The sequence below is a fragment of the Drosophila rhopaloa genome, unplaced genomic scaffold, assembly GCF_018152115.1.
Source record: "Drosophila rhopaloa isolate 14029-0021.01 unplaced genomic scaffold, ASM1815211v1 contig_178, whole genome shotgun sequence".
Taxonomy (NCBI): domain Eukaryota; kingdom Metazoa; phylum Arthropoda; class Insecta; order Diptera; family Drosophilidae; genus Drosophila; species Drosophila rhopaloa.
Window position 1 is genome coordinate 1782918 of NW_025335059.1, and position 25782 is coordinate 1808699.

General features: G+C 40.2%; 2 protein-coding genes across 6 annotated transcripts in view; both read left to right on the forward strand.

Annotated features, from left to right (window-relative positions):
• Window positions 1-25782, forward strand: part of LOC108037283 (limbic system-associated membrane protein) — a 126895-nt gene that overhangs the window by 14647 nt on the left and 86466 nt on the right. For 3 of the 4 annotated variants that reach the window (XM_044458944.1, XM_044458948.1, XM_044458947.1), the window contains exon 2: window positions 5539-5615. The exons of the other annotated variant lie outside the window; for it this stretch is intronic. The gene's annotated coding sequence lies outside the window, so the exon portion shown is untranslated. The remainder of the gene's footprint in view (window positions 1-5538; window positions 5616-25782) is intronic. 4 annotated transcript variants of the gene reach the window in all.
• LOC108037289 lies at window positions 11891-12913 on the forward strand. Of its 2 annotated transcripts, none has more exons than XM_017113825.2 (4): window positions 11891-11981; window positions 12046-12225; window positions 12292-12485; window positions 12550-12913. In XM_017113825.2, the coding sequence occupies exons 1-4, from the start codon at window positions 11931-11933 to the stop codon at window positions 12611-12613; spliced, it is 489 nt and encodes a 162-aa protein (XP_016969314.1). In that variant the 5' UTR covers window positions 11891-11930; the 3' UTR covers window positions 12614-12913. The 2 variants fall into 2 exon arrangements, with proteins under 2 accessions (XP_016969314.1, XP_016969316.1); XM_017113827.2 differs by having other exon boundaries at window positions 11925-11951; window positions 12016-12225.

Genomic DNA, 25782 nt, shown 5'->3' on the forward strand with positions numbered 1-25782 from the left:
TAAATTTCACTTGAATAACGAACCAAGACAGAAGCGGCATAAACCGAAAGGAGATTAAGTGGTTGGCCAGCATAAAAACCGCACATGCAAACCGCCCATCCAGGGCCACGCCCACCCATATGGACTCCGCCGTAGTAGTCGGTAGTCCGTGTCCGGGTCCGGATTCGGGGTTTTTTGGGTCCGGCCAGTGGAGCCCACAAAAGTGTGAACATAATTTAACATGCAGCGGCGCGCCAGTTTTTGGGTTTTTCGGTTTAGACAATGTTCAAGGATTGCCTCGCTTCTTTTGGCCACACTTCTGCCCCCTCTTTTTTGGCCCCAACCCATCCTACCTCCCCCTGCCATTCATTCTCTCGCCGCCTCTGTCCGTCAGTTTTGCCGGCGCTTTGAGCCGGGCGTTTGAGTGTTTTGAAGCCTTATATGAATTTGATTTGCGGCATTTTAATTTATGAACATGTGAAAGAGCCGCCGTCGAGTTACCAAACATTTTGCCAAAACATTTCCTGAAACAAGTTGCGGTTACAGAGAAGCGGAGGGGTTTACTTTTTTTTTTTGGGGGTTCAAAACCGCTCAGTCTGTTAGACAGACAGGCCGCTTTTGCATGGAGGAACCCCAGCTGACGACGTCGCTTTTTGTGTTGAATGCCAAATCAAGCAGTTGCCTTTATGTGCTTTAATTTTCGTTTTTTTTTATTTGGCTACCCGACTTGAGACTTTTTCCCATAGAAATTTTCGGCTTTTTGTATTTTTTGTTTTATCTTTATTTTTTGGTTTATTTATCCAGGATCCTAGCAGTATGTCTATGGATGTGGGCGTTTTGTCGGGTTATCAGTGCTCGCATAAATCTTTTATCAACCAGTCGCAGCTGTGGGCTTTGGTGTGCGAAAACGAAGGGGGATTTTGGGGGGCTTCATGGCCCCCTGTTGCTGCTTCCTAATGAATACGCACAAAGTTGCTAATGAAGCTGAGGAATGGGAAGACCAAGAAGTTCGGCATACGCATATGAATACATATACATAAGGCCAGATGGCGACATGGGGGCGTGTTCCATGCCTTTTAGCTGATCTCATGCATATGCGACAGATAGAATAATTATACACTTGGGGATGGAATGGGATTAGAATGGCCCGGGAGTGCCAACTTTGTCTTGTATCTCGGCCTGCAAAAAATGCTAATGTCATAAATCCACACACAATATTTAATTCAGAAAGAAAATCGTTTAAAAATAAAAATCTGACAAATTGCATAAGCTTTAGTTTCATAAAAATGTTTAATACTTGAGTGTTGCCCGCAGAAAATGTAGTAAATTTCTCGTATATTTTTTATATCAAATTGTTTATTCATAACATTATTAAAAAGCTTTAAATTGTTTATGAGAGTAGTGCTTTGAAAAACAGTTCAACTAGTAAATCAAAATAGAATTTTAAAAACAGCTAGATACGAGTAAATTGCTTGATATCAGTATTAAATCATAGGTGGAATCTATATTTAAAACGTGCCTGAACTACACAATTTTCTTCAATGCCATTAATATTATTTTCGTTTGCGCTGCATTGAGTTGCATAAGCCAAAACTTAATTAAATTAAGAGCCATTTAAATAAGTTTTTACTTTTACAACTTGCTGTGCCATAATTGCTTGGTAGGTGAATTGATTTTGTTTTTGTTCTACTATTTTTTATTAAACTTTGTTCCTGCTTATGGGGCCCGATTACCCTCAAGGCTGCAAAAGAGGAAGCCGCAGAAAATAAAGGCGAGAGCAAGTTGCTGGGCCAGAATGCTTATTGTGGTCGTTACAGAGTCCGAGGAAAGTCAGGTCCGTGCAGAAAATGGTGGAATAGGGGGGTGGTGGGGTGAAAGTCAGCTAATGGTAAATAACGATAAATAGGAAAAAAGCAGAGAAGTGCCTTTGGCCAGAGGCAAAGTCAATGACGCACTCCGAGCACTTCAAGGCAGCAGCCTCATTGGTAGCTACAACAAAAGGAAATTCTAGTGTGCTTAAAGCGTAAAATTGTTTGTTATAAAATTCAATTGCAAGCTACAGTTGTTTTTGTTGTTGTTGCTGTTGCTGTTGCTGTAGTTGCCGCTGCTCTTGGCCAAATGCAATCAGCTGCATAAGAAATGCCAAAAGCTGCAACAGAAACAGCAAAAAAAAGTTTCCAAGTCAAGTTGGCTACTTTTGTCTTGCACTGAGATTTGCCAAAGTATAAACTATAAGTATATCGGGGGCCTTGGACAAACTTATGCACTTTTTCTCTGCATATCAAATGTTGGAAAACGTACAAAATAAAACTAAAATAAACATATCGCATTTCAAAAAAGCAATGGCAAGAATTTATATTTAAATTTAAGATAGGATGGCTTACATAGTGGTTTCTTAAAGGTATCAGAATTACGGGCTTAATTTTATAAAATACAAACGACTGCTGTCATACGAGCATAATATAAATATACACATAAAAAGCGAAATCGTTTCAGAGAATATATTCTTTTCTAATAGCTGCACGGCTATGTAAATTTTTGATTGTCTAAGATTGCTGCATTTCTTGTTATTTTAAAAATTAACTAATAATATGTTTTGATAGTTAAAAACAATCGCTAATATCAGGTATTTGCTAATTTAAGGTGCTAAAGGAAGTAGCCACTAAAACTGAATTCGATAGTCTGACTACAGATTATGTTATAGCAATCTGGAAAGAACGTGTGAGAGTTCCATCAGCGCGTCATGTGGCATATTACCTTTAATGAGGTCTACTATGAGGTGGCTTTTTCCCAAGGTTGGGATAAGGAACCCTCACGCAATCCACTCGAAGCCCACCCGCTGGCGTCATAAAAGTGCGTAACAAGCGGCAACAGGTTGCCAGGCGGTTCGGTAGTTCTATGAAAACTCTTCGACTCCTTTGTCCTGTGTCTCTGCGTCCTCGTTTGCCAACAAATTGCGCATATCAAATTTACGGAATTGTCGCAGCTCTCTTACTTGGCTGGAATTTCCGCCAAGCCTCGGGAAACTAATAGATTTCGTTGCCTTGGCAGTGGCGCACACACTCAACGACTTTATGGCCAAAGTGTTGGGTAATGGGCTCAAATGGTAGGCGTTGTCAAAGGATCTCGACTATAGGCAGCTAATGCCGCATTTTTGGGCTCGTTGTCTATATTTTTTTATAAGCGTTTCGCGTGTCAGGTCCTGCATTTACATATCCGCGGCATTAGAGCCGCCATATTAATGATTTTATAGTGTAATAACGCGTTATCACGCCGTCACTCACACTCTCATGGGTCGGGGCATAGATATGGCTAATTCATTTGTTACTAGCTGTTTGTTTATATTTTTTTTTTGTATTTTCCCAACAGCCCTGTTTTGACAGTTTGCATTTTGATTGAGTTGTTTTCCCATAATTCATGAGGACAAGCCAGCGAAGCGTGTTTTCAAAATGCAAAACGATATGGATATGGATTGGAATGTGTCCTGGTTGTGGATTTCAGTCCATGTCTGGGCATTAATAAACATTTGATTTGTGATTTGTTGCGCTGCATTATGCAAATTGCTGTCGTGCATAAATTGCGCAAATTATTTTCTGTCTGCCGACTTAATTAAATGACAAATTCATTTTCCGAAAAGAAAACAAAGGACTACAATGCAGCATGTAGCCTCCTTATATAAAAATATATGAAAAGACCCTAATGAGTTTGGACAGTCAGCTATTGAAAAATGGACAAAATTCAATAAATCAATAATGTTGATATCCCAAATATTTATAAATATTCAGCAAAAAGAAAAGTGCTGTGAGAAAACTTTCAGCCGGTGCTAATTGCAAAATGAATGGGGAAAGGAAAATATTGACATCATTTAAATATTTGGAACAGTAAGCTAATTACATTTCCGTTTTATATTTGGAATTCTTGATTAAAGATACTTCGGCAGACAACACCACATTTTTTTTTAATATTTCCCTAATTACATTTTGTCCTGAAGAATATACTTTATTACTTTTACTTTTGACATATGCGCATAGAAACGTATTAATTAGAACATAAACATAATTAGTTTAATTCTGTATATACATTTTTTGAAAGGGCAAACAAATGTGATTCATTATTAATTGTGGAAATTTTTGGATTTGGTATTTATTATTGTTGACCGAGGTCTACTAAATTTTTATTGATTGTTTTTTACTTATAACTTAAGGCTATTTAAGCTATTAATTGATATTTATAATTGATATTTTAACATTTTCTTTGTGTCCAACTTTTATGCAGCAAAAAGATAAACAACCTTTCATGGGATACTTTTAATCGGCTTGAGTCCCACTTTCTCTTTTTTCTGCGCCGTTGCCAGGCTACGACTGTTTGGACTCTGGACTGTTGCCCAATTCTTTCGGCTCCATTCAGTTGAGCCAGCTAATTGCCGTAACTTCCACTTTGAGTCCGCTGGTCCGTCAGTGTATATGTGTTGATTGCGCTGAAATAAATGAGTTTTCATGCTAACCAAGCAAAAGTTGGGCCAATTATAGTGCCCGAGGCTGGGGTTCCTGATATCGGGTTGAGCTTATAGTAGGAGGATACAACTCTCGCCGCTCGAAAAGTTTTCGCTTTTGTCTAATTTATATAATGCCATTGCCATTTAGCATAAGAAGCAAGTGAATTGCTTTACAAATTGAATGCAAATTTCCTCCGCTTCATTATATATAATCATTCATCTAAACAAAGCAGGAAAATGCGCATTTCTCGTTTTCGAACAAGATTTAACTCATGGCATAGATTTTTCGACGGGGCCTTTTGCAATTTTGATGAGTACATTTTGTGAGTTGCGATTTTAGCATTTGGCGAGGAAGACACTACCTTGGTTTGGTTTCGTTTGGTTTGGCTGTGGGATTATTACGAAACATTTCTCGCTTTTAATCAGAATCTCGGCTGGCAGGATGATAAATGTTCTCTGGTAGCCGGGAAATCCAGGTCGGGGTCGAGGTAAAGAAATATTCATAATTCAATGTTTAAACCGCAATTCATGCTCTGTTTTTTTGGCATCCCCCTGCAGTTGCTGCCAGTTTAGTTTGGTGTTTTTTTATGTTGTTGCTTGGCAGCCATTCACATTAATATCGCTCTGCAGCTGCTGGCGTTGTTGCTGCAGCAGCTTACCTGGGGTAAACCTTAAAAACGCTTTTGCATTTTCATAAATGTTTGGCTTTTGCTGGATACACACTCCACTTCACTCCGCGCTCGCCTCTTGACAGCCGAGTTGATCTGCATATTTCACTCTGCATCGGTGTTTTCCTCACCTCGGCGGGGCTTATACACCTCCTCACTCTCCTGCATTACGCTATCCTTCATCCTGCGCTGCAATAAAATTGAAATTAATTTTTAGCGATTGCGGATGCGGTCGTCGTTGGTCCGCCGCGTTTTCACACTGCCTTCTGATTGAATTGTAATTTTTCTTGACCCCAAATATTTATTTTCATGCATAACATGCCCATCGCTCGCACATTTTTACTCTATTATTTATTTAATAATTATACTGCAATTCAACCCTTTTGTCGTTTTTAGGCCACATGCCCTTGTCGTCGCCATTGTCGCATCGATAGCAATTAAAACCGACGTCGGCCAAAACAAATAGCCATCAGGTAATTAAATTTTCGTTAATTTATTTATTTTTTATATCAATTATAACACCATTTCCGACATGCAAAGGGGGACATAATGAAGAGGCCTTCATTTAATATTCAGCCCAAAATTAAATGAGTATTGAGTTTCGTTTAAATTTACTACAAATATGCATTCATATCTATGTTGATACATCAGTGGTTCTGACGGTTGTGACTGACAAATACGGGGAACGGGGACTTGAAAAGGTATGAATTAACATGCTTCCGTATTAAGTGTCTGCAAATCCATCCGTGTGTGTTTGCTCAAAAGTGAATATTCATGTCAGTGTCTGGCTTGTCATCGAGCCAAACCAAAGTGTTACTGAGCGAAGCTGTCAGCTTACAAGGAAATATCATTTAATAAAGTCGCTAATATTGGATATGAATACTCTAAAGCCCCTCCCCAATAATTAATTGAATGATGGACAATTGATGAGAAATTCAAAATCAATCTTTGTTTTGTCTATGAAATGCCCTAGGGAAATTCTGCTTAAATATGTACAGCCATTTTTTTTAGCAATTAGCTCAATTAGTCGGCCACAGAATTTGGCCACAGACCTTCGATTTGGCTTGGTTTTCTAATTTCCTGGCTCAAAAATGGCAACTTGCACGGCCAGCAGCTCTTGGACATTTGCCATTATTCATGGGCTAGGAAATTGAAATGTTATGTGGCCTCCAAAGTATACTCGAAAATAACCCAAAAATGTGCTGGCCAAAAAGTGTTGAGAGCTGGCCCAAATAAATTGCCAAAAGTGTCGTTTATCTTGGAAAAGTGGTTTAGCTTCGCTAGAACTTTCCCCTTATCCTCGCCGCTTTTTACTAGAGATTGCCGAGGTTTTCGGCTTTAATTAGGGGCAGCTGGTGATTCCCCAGCTATCGCTAAACTTTGCACAAGTTTCATCTCGTGTTTGCACTTTCAACCAAAAAGGTCGTTAGATTGGCTGATTTGACCAGCTGTAACGATGTTGTTATTCCTGCTAATTGAAATCGTTTGACGGGAAACTTAATTATGATTGTCGCTTAGCTTTTGATCTCTTGCCAATTTGGCTTAGGATTATCATGCTAATAACAAATTTTAAACTCTTTGTGCTTACTTAAAAAAAGAAGATTGAGAAATATTTGGTCAAGTGACTGATTTAAGCCGAAATGGAACGACAATCTCGTTTGTCCGGCAATTAGTTAAATCTATGCAAATATTTCTCTCCTTTGGCCAGGGCACTTGAACAACAATCAGCCAAACAATCAATCAATCAATCAATCAATCGATCAAGTGGGAGCGGCAGTAGCAGCAATGAAATTTGGTCAAACACAAACAAGCCTGAAACGTTGCTAAAGTGCAATTAAGGTTGAAAACTCAAGAGGCGCTGGAGAGCACAGCAATTGAAAGTGGAGTCCAATTACTAGACGATAAAAAAGACTCTCCCGACAATGTAAACTCCGATTCGCAATTGTATGAAATGCGATCCGATGCTTAAGAATGGAAAAAAAGGGAAAACACCATGCAAAGGGTACATTGACTTCAGTTGAGAAGGAAAATGTGTGAATGAAAAGAACTAAACCAACCAATTTAAGTGAATGGATCGTTGCATATATGCATTTATAGCATCGCTTGGCTTAAGTGCTGCAATTATAATTCATGACAATCTCTTTAATTAAGGCCGCTGCAAAAAAAATAAATGTTCATGGCGCAAGAAAACTAATGTCAAATGTCACTTGCCATTATTTCTGTTTCCCCTTGGGGAAACTATTTACCATCTTTCTCATTTATTTTCACCTTCCTCTACCTGGTTTCCTTTTTATACCCGGCATTGGTGGAGAGCAGGGGATATTATGTAAGTGAACATTTTAAGAAAATAGATTATTAATAAAAAGTACTTAAGTCTATATAATTATAAAAGGTAAAGTCGGTGTATTTATTTATATATATATTTCTTAATTTATAATTATCTATTTCTTTATTTAAAAATACAATATTGGAATACTTATTTAAAGATTGTCGATAAGTTATAATTTATCATTACCATGTTTATACACAAAAATTAATACATTTTAAAACCCTTTTTTAATGGGTATAACTGGGTATAATGTCGTCTTCTATAGCTTTTTTATACGTTTCTACGCTTTTCTCGCTCACCTTTGTTTCGATGTGTTTTGCAGTTTTCCAGTTGATTTAGTACGCCGCAATGTTTTTATTAGTTGCGAAATATTTTCAGTTTTTTCTTTTTCTCTTTTTTCTTCCTTTTCACTGGTTGTTTCCCATTGTCGTTTGTGGTGCAATTAGTTGTTCTTTTGTGGTTATTTATTTAATTTCTTATTCTCCCTGTATTTGTTGGAACCATTAATGCCGATTCCAGTTGGCTTGGCGCGTTTTTCGCTGCTGTTTCCACTAATTAAGCTCAGCATTTGACCATTAATCAAATTAGATTTGTGCGTTTTTCCCCGCCTTCTTCCTGTTGCTCTCATAATTCTAGGATTTCTGAATGCCAGAGTGTCTAAGGAGATGTCTGAGGATGGCTGGCACTTAATTAAAAGATTACTTGTTAAAACTTTTGGCAGAAAACTTAATGTGAACATTGCTGCCTGGCAGCGGGAGAAAGAGTGGGTGCGCAATGTTTGCTAAAGAACTTTAAATAAATAAAAGGAAATTGCAAAGCAAACACATTTGGGTACAAACACTCATGCACACACACACACACTCTTTCGAACACACATTGTAGACAAAATGGCAAACGTTGAACTTTGATGATTTATAGCCGGGACAGGGGTAGGGGCATATATGTAGCTATAGCTATGCTCAACAGCATTCTTTGTAGCCACTCAAACCCAGCTACACATACACAAACACTAAACTCTCAGTTAGCTACACTCTGCTACAGAGTTTCACATTTAATTTACTACGTGTCACGCATACGCTTGCAACTTGACAAATACGAGTGGGCGGGGATGAAAAAGATGTGCGGAAAAAAATCTGGGAAAATCCCTCTACATTCGCCCAGTCGCACAGACATCGACTAGGTAAGATGCTCGATTTAGGACCAACTCTCTGTGGCTTTATTTGAAGTCTTTGATTATATTTTAAGAGTGAGCCGCAAATTACTGTAAACATAAACAAGCCTTTGGTCTTGACTTCCGGTCTCTGTTTTAATATACTTTCAGGCACTTTGAAAAGTTACTCCTTTTCGTTTTTTCAGTCCTTTCAACGCCGTCTGGTAGTGGCAAACAAAATTCAAAAGTTAAATTTAACGTTAATAATGTTATTTACGTTTTTTTATTTTTATCCTTTTGGAATGCACATTTTTAAAATGCCACCGTTTCGCATGTGATATTATACCAAGTCCTCACACAGAGAAAATAAAGAACAAATTATGTTCACAGAGTTTTAGCTGGCTGCCAACTTTGAACTCAAAGCCACTCACACAGATTCATTTAATTATCAACTTTACTTTGTGTCCGTGTGAGTGCGAGTGTGTGGTTTTAATTGGTTTTTAATAAAAGTCACCTAAGCATGCTAATTAATGTGGCTTTGACTTTGAATGCATATGCTCGGTGGCAAAGCAGGTGGCAGGGGGATTAACTTTGGTTCTGGTCCAATCCGCTCACTTTGCCCCTTTGAGGCGGCAGGACATCTAATCGGATACGAGCAACTGCAAACAACGGAAAGTGTACAAATATTTTTATTTTCCAGTTCTCAAACGCAAACATACGGCAAAAAGTTTTCTCGCTTTCCCCAGCTCCTTGCTACTCAACTCAACTTAAATAAATAAATTGTTTGGCTGCATCAAGGATACGTATACGCAGTGTGGCAGCATGTCAACACAATAAATGCGAATGAAAATTTCAGCAAAGTTTTGCTATTTTTGGCACATGATTCCCGGCAAAGGGGTGAGCAAAAAGAGGGGTGTGTAATGTACAAAAAATAAGACCCCCGTGACCAAGTTGCACCACTGAAACAGCAACTGCAAAATAATTAAATTCCAACAAGCAAGTTATAGACCCAAGACTTTTTGCCCGCTTCTCGTTGTGTCTTACGACTCTAATTTCATGCAAAATGCTCTGTGCTCTCACCCCTCCTGTCAGAGGCGTAGGAGTTTTAAGTAGGGGGTTTTCCCAAAAATATAAGGCCCATGTAGTCCTGATGTATTTTTTACCAATCAACTAAAAAATCAATAGCATGCGTTTTAAAAAGCATCCACCAAATTAAAAATATTTTAATTTTTTTGGGTTGTCTATACTATTGGCCTATGAGTATTTATAAATATTTTAAGCAATACGTTAGACCACATAAATGAAATTGATCGTTAAATTAGTTTTAGTATAAAATGCTAGTGTTTGTACAACGAAAAAACTGTGTCTATTAAAATATAAATCTTTTAGGTGATCGCCATTAAAAATTGAGAAAATAAGTACGTGAGCAGAAATGTAAGCTGAAATTCCACACCCAAAAACAACCCTTCCCTGGTACGCCACTGGAGAGTGTTCTTGAAGGCATTGAAAGTTATGCCCTCAACTTATTGCCGCTTTCCGCATTGCTTTTGTTTCGCCAGTCAGCCTTGTGTTGGTAGTTCGGTTGGCTTTCTTACGGCTTAAGGCTTGTCAGTGGCTCAGTGGCTCGGTGGCTCAGTGGCACAGTGGAGCGCTGCTGGGAATCATTTCGTTTGCCCCTGCTGCTGCTGGCTGCAGTTTTCTTGCACATGCCGGAAGGAAATGAGCAAAAATGACAAAGTTAACGGATGTGCACAAAACACAACGCACTCCCACTCACACTTGCAGTCGCACCGCCCACCAATATACCGTCCTTCCTGCTTCGTCCTTGCTCCACCGGTGGTCCTGCTTTGGGCCTGCCCAATGCACTTGCACAGGATCAGGATATGTGTGCGGAAAGTACGAAAATTTTACATGCATTTGATTTATGTTACGCCAGCTCCCTGACTCAGAGAACTTTTGCCACACCGCCCTTGTCATTGGTCCAACTCCCCTGGCAAAACGGCCCCTCTTCACAGCAAGTAAGCAAATCATAGCCTACATTTCCGCTGTTGTTTATTCGAGAACATTTCTCTTCTCGTGTTTCTGTTCCTCCACTTCTTTTTGGCTGCTTTGGGGAGTTCACTTCACTTTGCATCTCTCTCAAGTTTTTTGTCTCTGCAACATTTTCCATAAATTTTACTGGAAAAGGCGAAACGTTGTCATGTTCGGCTAATATGCAATTGTCGCAACAAAGCTGACAAAATTTATGTCATTTGGAAAAGTGTTTCGCCATTGACCTGCAAAAGTATCGATCAAAAGCAATGATTTTTTTTAATAAATTAAGTGTTTTGCTCAATCAACTCTAAACCAAACCTCGTTTCGGATATATAAAAAGGACAGAGAAAAAGGGCTGAGAACCTTTTGAAATGCGAACAAATTAAATTATATTTGCCGCCCATTTTTCCGCTTGTTTTGTGTTCAGTCCTGTTCGGCTTGGCTTTCGTTTGTTTTTTGTCCCCCTTTGTTGGTTCACGTTTTGAAAATTTCATTTATCAACGGCATTCCCATTGCTCGATCCCAGTCGGCATTCCGAAAAACCCCATTTTTCCGTGGGTTCTAACATTGCCCCTCGGCCATCCCGTGTCAACAGGCAATTATTATAAAAGCCTGGAGTGGGTGGGTTGCCTGGTGCCAGCTCAACGACTCTAGCTGGTTATGGGACGGCTCTTGGGCTCTGGGCCCCGAGTTCCAGTCGGTCCGATCAGGTACTATGCTAAATACTTTGCCACTGAAAAATGTGGCTTTAAATTGCATGAAATCATCGCCACATTCCGCAAGTAATGAAATTAGTGCAAACAAAGCAACAAATGCGTGGCAGGGCAACGACTCCACTCAACAAGCGCTATCGAGGCCAATTAGATTAGCGAAGCCAAAACAAAATGAAAAAAGGAAAAAGAAAAAAGAAAGGAAGCAAACTTCGGCAAACCGAAATTAGCAGCTCGTAAAAAAATTAAATATTCTAGATTTCGATGCTTATAAGCAATGAAGATAGGTAGATTTTCCGATACATTTTATTCATTTTAAAGTTATATCCACTAAAGGGAAAAAGATTTAAAAGAAATAAGTGTGCCCAAGAGCTTAACAATTATTTTTTAGATGAGCTCAGTCACATTAATGTCTATCGATAGCTGGTATGATAACAAAGAGAAGTTAGAGGTTAAACATTTACATTTATAAAAATCAAAGCATAAACGACGAAATACAAATCGGTTTGAGTAGGAAAATTTGATTTTAGTGTCAAGGAGCTTAACAAAATTTCTGGTTACCATTATGAGCTTCCCCTTTCGTATGGTAAACTTTGTGCTGCAGTTGCTAACGGCGGTGATAATAAGTGTAATCTTCCAATAAGTAACAGGCCAGTAAAACGACTTATTTTGCCTAATAGGTACTGGAGGTTTTGGCCCTGTTGCTTGTTATCCGAATCCTATCCAGTCATTGTGTGCGAGGACAGGAGTACGGGATATCGGTGTGGATGTTCCTTTTTTTACTGCCCGCCATCGCCTTTCAGAATGTGGTGCTCGTTCTACTCCGGCTTTGCTGCCCCACCGTGGGTCTCGATCCAATTGTGCGTACATTCAGATGAGTGTCGGCTTCGGTTTTATGATGAATGCTCAACGAGTGTGTTTTGCAGGCGATGACTTTTAACTGTGCCAGCGGGTTAATCTGCATTGGCACCGGTTCAACCCTCCTGGTGGCAATGATCGATCACTGTGGCAACGAATTCGAAGTCATGTTCTATGTATCGAGCGCCTTTGGCATACTCGCCGGCGTTCTGCATTTGGTGAACGCCTGCGTGTGCAACGTTTACATTCCTCTGGGCGAATGGTATTTAATGATTGAGTGCATTCCCTATATTCCGATTGACTCAATGTTGGTCTTACACCCACAGGTCATTCCTGAAACCCTCGAAGAGAGCAAGAAAGAAGGCTTTTAAAAAACGCAGAGGTACATAATGTGCACAGAAGGAAAAGTCATCCAAAGATCACTGCTTTAAATATTTTGTTTATCCTTTGATAAATTTTTCATTTTGTTTAGCTTGTACAAAATCCTAATGTTATAAAATATCTTTTGTAGTAGGTATTTTAAATGGTAACCTTAGGGCATTTTTTTTGTAATACATTTTCCTCTACTTTTAAATAATTAACTGTTCACAATAGCTAACAGAAGTCATTAAGAAAATATTAAAACCTTTTTAATGACTCTCTTTTGAGCAGCTTAACGAGGAATTAAAGTGAACCGTAATGGTAATAACATGTGATCGGATTAATTGACAGCTTGCTACCATTTGACTATAATTTAAATAGACCTTTACTCTTCCTTAAATGATTTCCCAGACGAAGACGGCCACACAGTGAAAGCAAAAACAGTTTACTTATACAAGTCGTGAATTTCCCCCAGACAAACCCAAACTCCTAGTTAAACAGGGACTCTTTGTCCGATTGTTTGTTATTGTTATTTGTTATTTGTTAGGGCCCCTTCGTCTGGCCAGCGGTCATAATCAATACCGTTTGGCGACCTTTGCGTGTTAATGGCTTAAATGCTTAAGCCAGTGTCGACAGCATACACAATACTGATGGAACTGTTTGATTGGGATTCGGTATTGGGTATTTGGAATTCTACCCAAGGTTGTAGCTTTGGGCGCCTTTCGTTTGTGCAGCAAGAAATCAATAAATTGGTTTCAAAGAGCTCAAAGTCCTTTTGAGGACCCCAATAATAGTTGCACTCGGGTAATAAATAGGAGGACCTACATATATGGCAGGACTCACACTTCAATCAATGCGGAGTGACAAACATGGAACTTTATTCACCGTGCGCATATTCATAAGCATAAGAGATTTGTGTGTTGCAATGGCAATCAAATGGAGAGACATCCACGCCCCCTTCCTCCTCCATCCGCCTCCTTTTTAGCCAACTGACAATCACTAATACAACCAATCAGAAGGACTGCCAGACTGCCAGCAAATGAATAGCGAACGAAGTGCAACTGCTGTCATGTAAATCTTTGAGATGAGAATGCAGATGATGACGATGATGATGATGCTGCTGCCGTTGATGATATCGGATATATGAGGATGGTGTCACTCAATTGCCGGCGCTGGTGCTGATGAATGCAAACTAGCTGACAGCTTTACACCCAGAGCGCACAGATTCAGATAAACTATATATATGTATATGAAGCGACGTGGAATTGCCACGGCTGTTCGTTTCGTTTGATGACTTTGATGCGCCGGGGAAAAGTGCATAAATGTTATAGCGATACACCTTGATTACCCCACCGGAATCCGGACCCTGTGAAATGCCGGTAAAAGATTTTACGGTGCAAAGACCCTAATGAAGCCCATTCCATGCACATCCATTTCCCGCACTTAATTAAATACTTGCTCGCTTGATTAACTGACTGATTTGGAGCACTTGGGGGCTTAATTAGAGTGGTGTCGATGTCATAAATGGTAGAGCAGCGATTTTTGGTGCCTCTATAAAGGCAAGAACATTTGGCAGGGGTCGAAATGTGGCAATGTTGCCCGTTGAAACAAATTACAAGAGTAGCAGTATACAAATGTAAAAATATTTGGCACTTCAAAGTGCTGCCAGACAAATACGACAAACGTTGAAGAGTCATTTACTAGGAGTGCCGAGCAGCAACAAAAGTAGTAGTTGCACTAACAAAAACAACAAAATACAGTGGGTATCATCGGTTGAAAAATGGCGGCAAATGCTGGCAAACGAAGGCAAACGCAAACGCAGACAGCATTCAGTATACGCCGTGTGTGCCATCCTCGTCCAAACAAAGAGCTGCTGGATGATGAGCAGGCAATCGGAATGAAACCAAGCACTAGAAGTGACTAACAGAAGGAGTGATATGGGGGCAAAAGCTGGAGCAGGAGCTAGAGTGACTGACTGACTGACTGTCAGCTCAACTGGAGATGTAGAATGAAAACAGGGAACGTAAAGTGGTGCAGAATGGGGTCTGGCATCTCGCTGGCGCTGACGACAATTGCACAATTCATAATAGCCAACATGACGCCACACCAACGAACACTTGGGCGCGTGTGTGTTAACCATTTGGAGAGTGGGCTTCTCGGAGATCGCCATTAAATAGTGGAAACTGTTGCATCTGGGCACTGGAAAAAAAAGTCCTACGGGTTGATAATTTCTTTAAAAGGGTTTTTCAAAATAAACTATGTAGCTTGTTATGTATGAAAAAAGGATGTGCTGGTTGGGAATTTATAATTTTTACAATAATAGGAACCATATTCTTAAAAGATCGTAGACGAAGTAGATATTAACATTTTAATTAGGATTACTATCAGACTAACCAACCGCAAATTGAGTAATTTTTCTCTATGTGTAGTTTACTGGTTTGTTCTCTCACTCCACACAACACTTTCACTAATGCGCGGGAGTCGAGTGCGTCTGCATTCCTCGGGGAAATGGGACTCCAAACGGGTGGACTGCATCCTGAGCGGACCAGGCCTCGAGTAAAGAGGCCATTGCCAAATGCTGGAAATGATGGTGGTAATAAGCATTATGCACAGACTGGCATGTCCGTCAGTCAGTTGGTTAGACGGACGAACGGAAAGACAGACAGACAGACGAAAAAACAGACAGGCAGACATCCTGTCCGAGTCTCTCTCTCTCTCGTTTCTCGTCAGCGTCAAATTAGGTTGGACACTGGGTATTAGCCGGCTGACTTTGGACCTTTGCCCTTTGCCCTTTGCGAAATGACAGCAGCTCAACTATTTGCTTTGATGGCAGCTCCTGCTCCGACTCGAGTTTGATTAAAATCGTAAATTGGTTTGGTCAGCGAAAGGTAAATAAATTGTGGAAAAGATTATCATTGTTTGCATTCCCGATGTGGCTCTTCTTTGATGTGACCCACCAACTAGCCAAGTCGAGATTAAGAAAGCCAATGAAGAACCCCTTTGTCCCCCAAAAAACCCACACACATTCCCATAATGCAGCCAACCAAGTGTGTCTAATATGTCCTTAAAGGGTTCAGACCCAGAATGGCCGTTTACGATGATTGATATCGGTGTAGGACCTCATAAATGGAGAAATTGGCAGAGTAAAGTTATAATTAATAAAAGAGGCTGCCCCTCATCCTATTGTTCGGTTGTAATTGCCCGAAATTAGTTGAGTGAAGTAGAGCACCCCCGAACAGTTGCTTTTGGCCACTGTCCAGTGTCGACCAGGTCAGGTCCAGGGCAAGCCAATAAAAAGGCTATAAAAAGATCGTAAAAGCGGCATTTACTCAGAGGCAACAACTCAAATATTAGCTTAAATGCAATACACATTAAATTACTCGTAGCAACAATAAAAACGTACGAATAAAACAGATTTTCTGCTAGTAAAACAATAAAAAAGCGAACACATACACAGAGCATTGAAAGGCTGGCAAGGATGGATGGTATTTTAGGCAGGACACGAGCCCAAATCATCTGCGACTGGCTGTGAGAAATGTTGGACATGGGTTGCGAGACAAGAAGCAAGCAGAAATTGAGCAAAGATGAGTTTTTAATTCGATTTCCCGGACCGACGGTCCTCTCAAAAGGGAAAGAAGTCGGACGTGTTTGGGTTCCTTTCAATATAGAAAATGCCCAATGTCGGCCAAATATGTCAAAGTAAATTTAAAAGCGACGAAATTTGTCAAGGCGCAAAGGTCTGAAATATGAGCGCTAAATGCAAGAAATACGAAAATTGTATTTGGTAGACAAGTGGCATCATAAACATATCGCATCGGCCTCATTTTAAATTCTTGGGCTCTTTCCATGTCCGAGGGTGAAATTCAATTTGATAAAAGGGAAAACTGGACAGGAAAATAACTCTGACATACATACGTATATACACACTGAATTTTTGGCACCGTCTTCTTGATGTCGCCCCGCGAATAAAGTGAATTTCAAGTTTTCTCTTTGCTCCTGGCACGCTCCACGGTTATGGTTACGTCGCCGTTTACGGCTACGGTTTTCGTGTCAAGTTTTGCTGTGTTATTTTGCGTACAACTTTAGTTAGCAACATTTTTTTGGCGATGGAGTGAACCTGGAGTGGCCGGCTACACAATGACGTTAATATTGTTCGTGATGAAGCCTGAAATGGAGACACAACAAAACCATCTTGATGATGATGGCCGAGTTGATGGGGATGAGACGTGTGCCTGGGCAGACTGAAACAAAATATGGCAAACTCTTAATTAAATTTGAGTTCATTTATAATAAGCGCTTGAGCTGGCAGCAGGCTGACAGGCAGGCTTTTTCGAGAATCTCGCAAAATCTCTGCAAAAAAGTACTGAAAAAAAGAGGCCCGTGCATTGATTCATAAAGAACTAAGCTTTTACTGATTTGCTTTAAAAAATGTTTAATATTTTATAGTTTCAGGTCAAACAATTGTTTTGATTATTTTCCCATTTAATTTGGTTTAATCAAATAAAAAATCCATAACGGGCTTAAATTTTTTTCTCTGACTAACTATTCTTTTATCATTACTATAAAAACAATTGGTTTGATTATTTTCCGATTTAATTTGGTTAAATCAACGGAAAAATGTATAATGTGTTTTAACTTTTTTTTCTCTAAGTAACTATACATCAATAAAGTTGTACTTAAATTTGAGTGTATCCCATTAGTTGCGCTCATAAGTAGCATCACACATGGGAGGATTTTCCAGAGGGCTTCTGAGGTTGATTGCAGCCGATAAACTTTGTAATTGTTTAATTTCCTGGATTTAAATTGCAAATATGAGTTTTGTGTCTTTTGGCGGCCGGCGGCGTACTAAATTATGCCAAATGGCGAACACGCGTTCCGGGTGCCACCTCCCCGAAGGACAGACTTCATTACGGGTGCCCGCAAAAGGGTGTGCGTGTGTGTGTGGCGTAGAGGGGCATACCCATTCCGGACCCAAGTCCTGGGGCCCAACCCAAAGACCCGGCGTCGCACAGTAGATTTAACCTAATTAAGAATGTTCAACAGGACACAATGCTTCGAATACAAATGAAATGCCCGGGAGAAGTGGGTAGTGCTTGGTGGGGTTTTAATGGCGGATGGGTGACTTTCTGGGGGGGAGTGGGAGTGGGTGAGGTGAGGGTGGGATATGCGCGGGATCTAAGCACCAGACAGGCTGCGCAAAATGAATGAGCTGCCGAGGAAATCTGCTGTCGTGTTTTCGCTTCCAGTGAAAGGCTGGCTGCAGGGTTACACGGCTTTGTTGTTTTTGCTTTTTTCGTAGCTGCCGGCAAGACGAATGTTAATTCTATTTAAGCGTATACACACACACACACACCCATTCGGGTGAGACAAGCTGCTGCCGCCTTTGGCATTCAAAGTCACAGAGATTGTCAGCGTTTTCATTTTAATTCAAACAAATGTTACTAATGTTGTCATTGTTGTTGCCGCTTTCTCAGCTCGCTTGTTGAATATTTTATCGTTTGACTTGACGCCTTGGCAACATTTGGCTCCATCATTTCACCCACCGAAAATCCTTTCTCGTCACTCGCTAATGGGCTTAGGATCCTGACGGCGGACTCCGGACTCCGGACTACGAGCTACGGATTCTGGGATCCAGCCCCGCTCATAATTTGCATATTCGGCCATATTTTGATGGCTTGATTAAAATCCAGTTTATACGAAATATTGCGCTCTATCGCATCTATAGTCCAAGCCCATCGATGGTATACAAATATTTATGCAAGTGGAAAATGCTCTGTATTAAAAGTGTGAAAACAATGACATCGATGGGCCCACAACGTGCAACAACTGGGTGCGAAAATATTATTTTTATTGTTATTTTTATTATTTTTATTTCTTCTCTTACTGCGGTGCATGATGTCTCTTTTTTTGTTTTATTTACTTTACCCCCGTTCTTATTTATTTGCTGGCTGCTTTTTTGTACTTCACACACCTGGTTTTGTCGGAAAGTTTTACACAGGTACAGCCACAATTGAGGATTTTTTTTGGGTTTACCTTCTGTTTTGCGTTTGGTTAGTCTTCTTCGTCTCTTTCTGTTGTCAGCTTTGGCAACATTTGCTTAAACAGCGCCAGCAATTTGCACACTATTGCTATTGTCCTGGCTGGACAGCGAAGGATATCTTTCATCTTTGGCATGAATTTAAATTGCTTTATGAGTGCAAAATGTGCTCGGCTTGAGGGCGAGTAGAGACTATGAAAATTATGTGGATCTGGAAAATGTGGGAAGGGAGCAGCTTTAAACGTTTGCTTTAAGTTTTATTAAAGTAGTTAACATTTTTATTTGAAATATCTATATCTTGAAAGTCACAAAGAAAATGTCCACAGTTATTAGTTTAAAAGTTAAGAAACAGTGAAATCAATGTAATTTATTCAAGTTTTTTTTTAGTTTCCAATTTCAAACAATCTTGGCATACGCTAGTGTTTTTTAGGTTTATGGTTAAAACTAGATAGATTTTCAGGGCACAGCTTTTATTTTGCTTTTCTACTTTTTCGAATTATGAAATACCGAAGTAGATGCCAATTTGTAGAGTTGTTATCTTACCTTCTGTGAAATCGTTTACTTTCACAGAGAGTTCTTCACCATTTTCGTCGAAACACATTCCCATCTTGAACGCCACTTCGATTGAGTGAAATCCAATTAGCTTTTTCTGTGCTTATCAAGGCATTTACAGCTTTTACTTTGGGCAAGAATGGCGGGAGCAGTTGTAACCGTCGAAATGGTATCCGTCTCTTGATCTTTCCGCTTGGAACTGCCCGCCGTTTTCTCGGACACGTGATGAACTGGGACGACAGGATAAAAAAAAAACAAAACAAAAAACACTGTGAATATGTCTTTTGGCGAAAAAAAAACAAACAAAGCGAAAAAAACAGAAGCGCCGAAAAATGTTGCGCCATCATTCTCGGTTTACAGACAAGTGAGAATATGCGTGTGTGTTTGCGGCACTCCATGGCCTATCTATATGTGTGTTGTCTGCGTCTGTCAGTGTCATCGCAAGTTCCGAGTAACTGTAACTGCGACCAACTGTGGCCAACACACACACACGCACACTCGTATAGTGGCGCTTCCGGTTGCATATCTCTTCACGCTTCGTTTATTTAGTTCTGCCCGCCGTTTTTCTGCTTCATTTTTTTGCACTAGAGCCAACACTGCGTGTACTTATTGTTGTGCAATTTTCAGCATCGAGCTTCTTTTTTTAAAAGTGAATTTCGGGGTTTTTGGTCTCCGCCGTCGCCGCCAACAATATTTGCAAGTCAAACAAATGTTGTTTGCCAAGCAAAGGCTGCTGGTGAAAAAAGCTGGTGGAAAATAATTTGAAGCAAATTTTAATTAATGCCGGCGGATACAGAAAGACGGAGGATATACCAACAGTCTGTGTTCTGTATCGTGGGCGAAGTTAACCGCATAGCAACATTTGGTCAGAGGACGAAAACGAAAACGAGGACGAGTACCAGAACGAGAACGAGGACATCGTCAGCAGCCCATCGCCACCAAACCACAACACCGTGTAAATCCCTTTATCAAATTAATGAGCTCATTAAAATTCGTTTAGCAATTACAGTTTTAACAATTTCCGCCGCCCAAAACCACGCCCCAGCTTCAATATGCTCGGCGGTGAGCGAAATGGGAGTCGAGAATATGCTGAGCCAGGAATCGCACAGGTGGCGACTCCTGGACGCCAGGACTCCCTCCAGAATTCCACCCATTCCAGGACGACTGCACGTGCGCAGTGTCGACGGTTTTCGGGAGGCCTGAGCGGCCCATATTATATCCATAAAAATCATAATAAACTCTGAAGTGAAATTTTTCGCCGCCAAGATTGTTATATACTCAGCGAGGAGCTGGCGCTGTTAATAGCAAAATCGTGTGGCCGGGAAATAAAAGGGCATAAAAATGCTTTAAAAGTAATAATAATTGCGTTTAGCCTTGTTTTGCCCACCATCTCAGCGCGTCCGCTAGGTAACAGTTCCAGCTGCTCAATCGCGGGTGAAACAATAAAACGAAATAGCAATGTAATAATTTATGATGGCATCATTAAAAGCAACAAACGGTGAGCTGCAAAACTTTTGCCATTCGAAAGTATTAGAAGCTGTTGTCGATGGGTGGGTTTTCTTCTTATTTTTTGTGGGGTGGTGGGTCGTCAACAGCTTTTGGGCAACGCTCCACTGCCTTCTCCTTCGCCTTCGACTGCAGCGTAATAAAAATGTTATTATTTCGTTTTATTTATTATGCTTTTTACGGAATTTATGACGTGCGCATGTTTTGATTCATTTTTCAAAAACTGTTTGTAATTTTCATAAAAATTTTGGCCGCGTGCGACCAATGCTAATCCGCCGGCAAAGCAAACGGAAGACTTCAAGTCCATCCATACGGCGAATGATTAATTGGATATTGTGGCAAATGCACATAAACCATAACTGACAAATTTCTTTTTTATTTGGCATCCGGCTTGGATACATAAGTGTTACACGCAGTCGGTGTCGCTGTCTTGGTGCGTTTCTTTGTAAGTGTGTTTTTGTGTGTCGGGTCCTTTTCATTGTTCCTTTGTTGCTTGGGGCTATTGATTTTTCATCCCTTTGCCGCTGTTGGTCCTGCCGCGGTTGCTCACTGCCTTTTGTATTATTTTGCCATTTATTGTACATTATGCAGGCGACTAATATTGACATTATCTGTTCAGCAGAGCCCTCTTCCTTTTGTCGCTCTGTCACTTGAATCAAAGGCGTAAATCCGTTTTTTATCGCCCTCTTGGTGCCTTGATTTGTATGCCCTTGAAGTGAATATTATGATTGTATGCCCTTGAAGTGAATAGTAAGATTGTAGTCGGTGAATAAGATCTTTTAATCCCTTCCTAAATTTTAAGTTTTTTATTTGTACTGTTGAATAAGCTTAAAGTATTTAACAAACGATAAACTGGTTTTGAAACGATTAATATATATTTATATTTTATAAAGATAAATATTTGCCTTTAAACGTATGTAAACTTCAGTCGGCCAAATTATTCTTCTTGCTAATTTTTCAAGCGTACCGACTGCAACGTAATCAATAAATTCTGAAAATAGTTAGGGCCTTTTGGCTAAAAAGATATGAACGGACGCATTCAGCCTTTCTCTTTAACAGCAGGCAACAAGCCATTGGCCAGGGAATGTTGATTGTTTCCTGCCCCAGGACAGCAGATCCTTGCTCGCTTACTCACTTACTCAACACCCGGGATCCCCTTTCCCTACCCACTCCGCTTGGCCCAGCAATTTATGATATTTATTTGATGCCCTGACATATGGCCAGCGTTTTGTATGCTCATCTATTCAGCGATTCCCTGGCTGTTGACCCCGCCCATTTGGCCCACTGTGGGTCATACATCAACTGTCTGCGTGCGTAGATTGCAGTCGGAACTGCCGTACAGATGGGTTGATGTCACCAACACTGCGAGCAGGAGCGGCAAAAAATTGCATTATTTGTTTTTCCACGTTGTTAGGTACATACGTATATGGGACTCGGGGCTGCTTTGTCTGGGGCGCTGACATCGCATGACTATGCATTTCATTTGATATGACGATGGTGCTCCTGCCACTGCCCCTGCAGGAGCACAATGATGAATTATTGTGCCAAAGGTGACTTTCATTATTCCCTTTGCATTTTTCATATCGCAACACAGCAGCGCTGTTGCGTATCTATGCAGAAAATTGAATTCCAGATATCCAGAAGTCCCTGGGTAATAATACTGCCTTGTCACCCCCTGTACAATTTAGTTCTGCAAATTGATTGTATGGATTTAATATTAAGGATTAGACATCAAGGCACAGCTGAGCAATTCCTGGCACTCCATTGGGGTCATGCATCACTCGATTGGTGGGCGTGGCTGGGCGTGTTTGGCAAATAAATGAAATTGTGCTTTTTGCCTATATATCACATCATTGGATTCCCAGCAAAATGTATGTTTCTCTCTCAATTTCTACTTCATGAGCATAAATTGCATTTTGTGCAATTTTCCATTTCCATTTTGCTTAAAAATGGAAAGGCGGGGATTCGGGTTTACCTAGGCCATGTTTTTTCAATATATCGTTTTTGTTTTGCCATTTCTGTGGGTTTATTTTTATAGTTTATTCCTGTTTTACTTTGGTTGATATTTTTGTTTCCATTTTTACCCCTTGCAGGGGAATCGCCGCAAAAGGCAATTTTCTCCAGCCTCTACTGGCTGCAACATTTATGGCGAAGACACACACATATAGACCCAGTCAAACCGCTTAGATGTTGGGGCAAATTGAATTTTTAAAAATTGGCCTGGCAACAGAGTAAGGCGGAAATATGAAAGCTCCCAGTCAAACTGGATACCACGGCCCAGCCAAAATGCTTTGCTGAGCACAAGGAATAACGCACACATGTTGCTGGCTGCACATCATCAAATAGTTCTTGCCCGCTATCAGCAAAATCGATCCAATTGCCAGTCCTTACTTTTTCCATTTTCAGTTTGTTGTCGTGCTGTTTCGCAGTTTATTTGGTTTTCCAATCCCTCTATTGTGACCCATCCACACATTCGTTTCTAGTTGGATTTTGTTTAATTCGTTGTCAGAAATATGGGTCCATTGTCTGTTGCCGCTGCATTAGACTTCGCTTCTAATATTCGCTGCAATTTGTTAACCAAGTTCTCTTTCATTTCCCATTTTCCATTTACCCTTCGCCATATTTTTTTTTGATTTTCCTCGCTGTGTTTTGCACTTTTTCAATTTATTCTCATGCTGCTCGCTCGCTTTTGTTGCATATTTCATTTGCCGCCTTTTAGTTATAGCCATTGTTGTGCTCTATGTAAAATATTCAACATATTTTGCAAGTTGATTTTGTTTTTATTTCTTTTTGAGGAGAGACGGCGGCAGAAACAATAAAATGAGTGATAATAAAAAATGAATTGCACATGCGGGTTAGACAAAGTGATGGGTGGGTTGGGTGGTTTTGGTAAAGCAGGCGCTTGTGGGCGTGATACACAACTCGAGCTGTTGCAATAATAGTTTTTGACGCTGTCAAAGCATTCTGTTGTTAGATAAATGCTATTAGGTTATGGCAAGTTTTTATATTTTGAACATATGGGTATTAGTTGGAAATCAACAGGGCACTTTTTATTAATTAGGAAATGATTTTCTATGAGCTTTAGTTAGAATTAACAACTCAGATTTTTTTAAATAATGTTTTCATACAAACTTTTATTATTAATTAATATTTGGCTACTTATTTTGGTTAACTTCACAGAATCCTTCTAAATATAGTTTAACATGGTTTTGTAAAGAAATAAAAATATAAAAGTAGCTTTAATTTTGGTCAAAAGCATCACATCGTAATGGCCAGCACATGTTATGCAAACAGGATTAGCATATTCCCCTGTAGAGTGAAGTATTAACTCTATTGCACTAGAATTTAGAGAAGCTTTGGTCAATGCAAAATCTGCTTTGTCAAATCTACACTGGCAGCCCTTACTCAATTATGCCTCAAGTTCCGTTTCATTAAATACGCTTTTGTGCACTCTAGCCCCAAAACAAAGTGCTAACACACATGTTAGGTCTGTGTGTTGCAGTGGGGAAAAGTTGGCCAACAACAAGTCAGCAGCTGCTCCCGGCTAACTACCAAACAGTCGGGCCTATGGCTCACACACAACCAAGTCCTTAACCCGTCTTCACCTCTCTCCACACTAACTCACACACAAAAACAAGCACATACACTTAAAATGCAAACGGGCGTAAAATTTTAATTGAGCCTTATACACTTTGCCCTCATAAGTATGCAATGGTTTATTTTTTTGTTTGTTTGTGCTGCTGCCTGTATGTGTGTGTGTGTGTGTGTGGACACTTAATGCGGCTGCAACCTTGAAGCGAGCTCCAACCACGCAGCCTGCCTATGTGTTCTGACCCAATAGAAAACAATTTGCGAAAACAACGGCAACAACGGCAAAAGGACATCGATCAGTGGGCAATAAAAGACGCACAAGGACCTGGTTCTTCTACAGTTGCGGTCAAAATAGCAACACTCAATGTATTTTGAATAATTAGGTATTAATTATTTTAAGCTTATTACACAAACAACATAAATTCCCTGGACTTAAATGAAACTATTTTAAGCATAAGGATTTTTCGCATTTAATTTATAATCCGTTGCTTTGTTTTTATATTAAATGGAAATAAATAATCACAATGATACATTTAAATGTTACCTTTTATTAAATTCAATCATCATTTCCAATCGATAAGCAGAAGACAATCTAATCTTTTGATCCGCACTATACATGAACGCAAACAGAAGTAGATGCAAAATTGTTTTGCAATTTCAGTAGCTGGCATTGCTATTGTTTATATCGACGCTGTGTCGACAGGGTTACACCTACTGCTGAAAAACGCGCGTATCAATTATTTATATTGAATATTGTGCTTCGATTAGTCTACTTTCATTTGCCATTCAGCAGGCCGCCCGGGAATGATGCATGACAAGTGGGCCAAGAACGAGGGCAAAAGCTCGTGGAATTGGGGCCTAATGAATGCCCCTCTAGTAGCCGTCAGTTTTCCACACTTTCCCTTTTGTTCGGAATTGCACTCGAACCAAGCTTGTTATTGCGTTCTGCAAATATTTGCTGTGGGTGGCGGTTTGAGTGGTTTGGTTGGCTCGGTTGGGGCCTTGGCGGGGCGATAAAGAAATGCTGTCAAGTCCTCAGCGTCATATGTCTTTCAGCATAAATGTCATTCCGATACTTTGCACAAAAGATTCTCGCTTGTATGTTTTTGTCGCATTTTTTATTTGCCATTTTCCCTTTTATTTGCTCATGCTGGCATGTGGGTATGGGTGTTGGTGCGGGTGTCCTTGTCAGGTTCACGCATGAATTGCCACTTACTGGCCAGGATTTTGCTGCATTGCAGGATGCGTAAATTGAATTTTGTGGTAAAGTGCAAATTGGCTAGTGCCATGCTCTCCCACAAAGTCAACGAATCGGGTTTTAGCCAGTGGGGCTTCTGTGCCGATGCCCAAAATCAGCACAGAATTTTATGTAATTACGTCGAGTTGAAAATTTAAGACGCTCAAGCCCTGCGCTGCATTCAATTTGGCGGCGTATTAAGTTTTCAAGCTGTAGCTTGAAACTTGATAAATAAATTACTTGGCAGTCCGACAGTCCGGCCTTACACTTTGCACA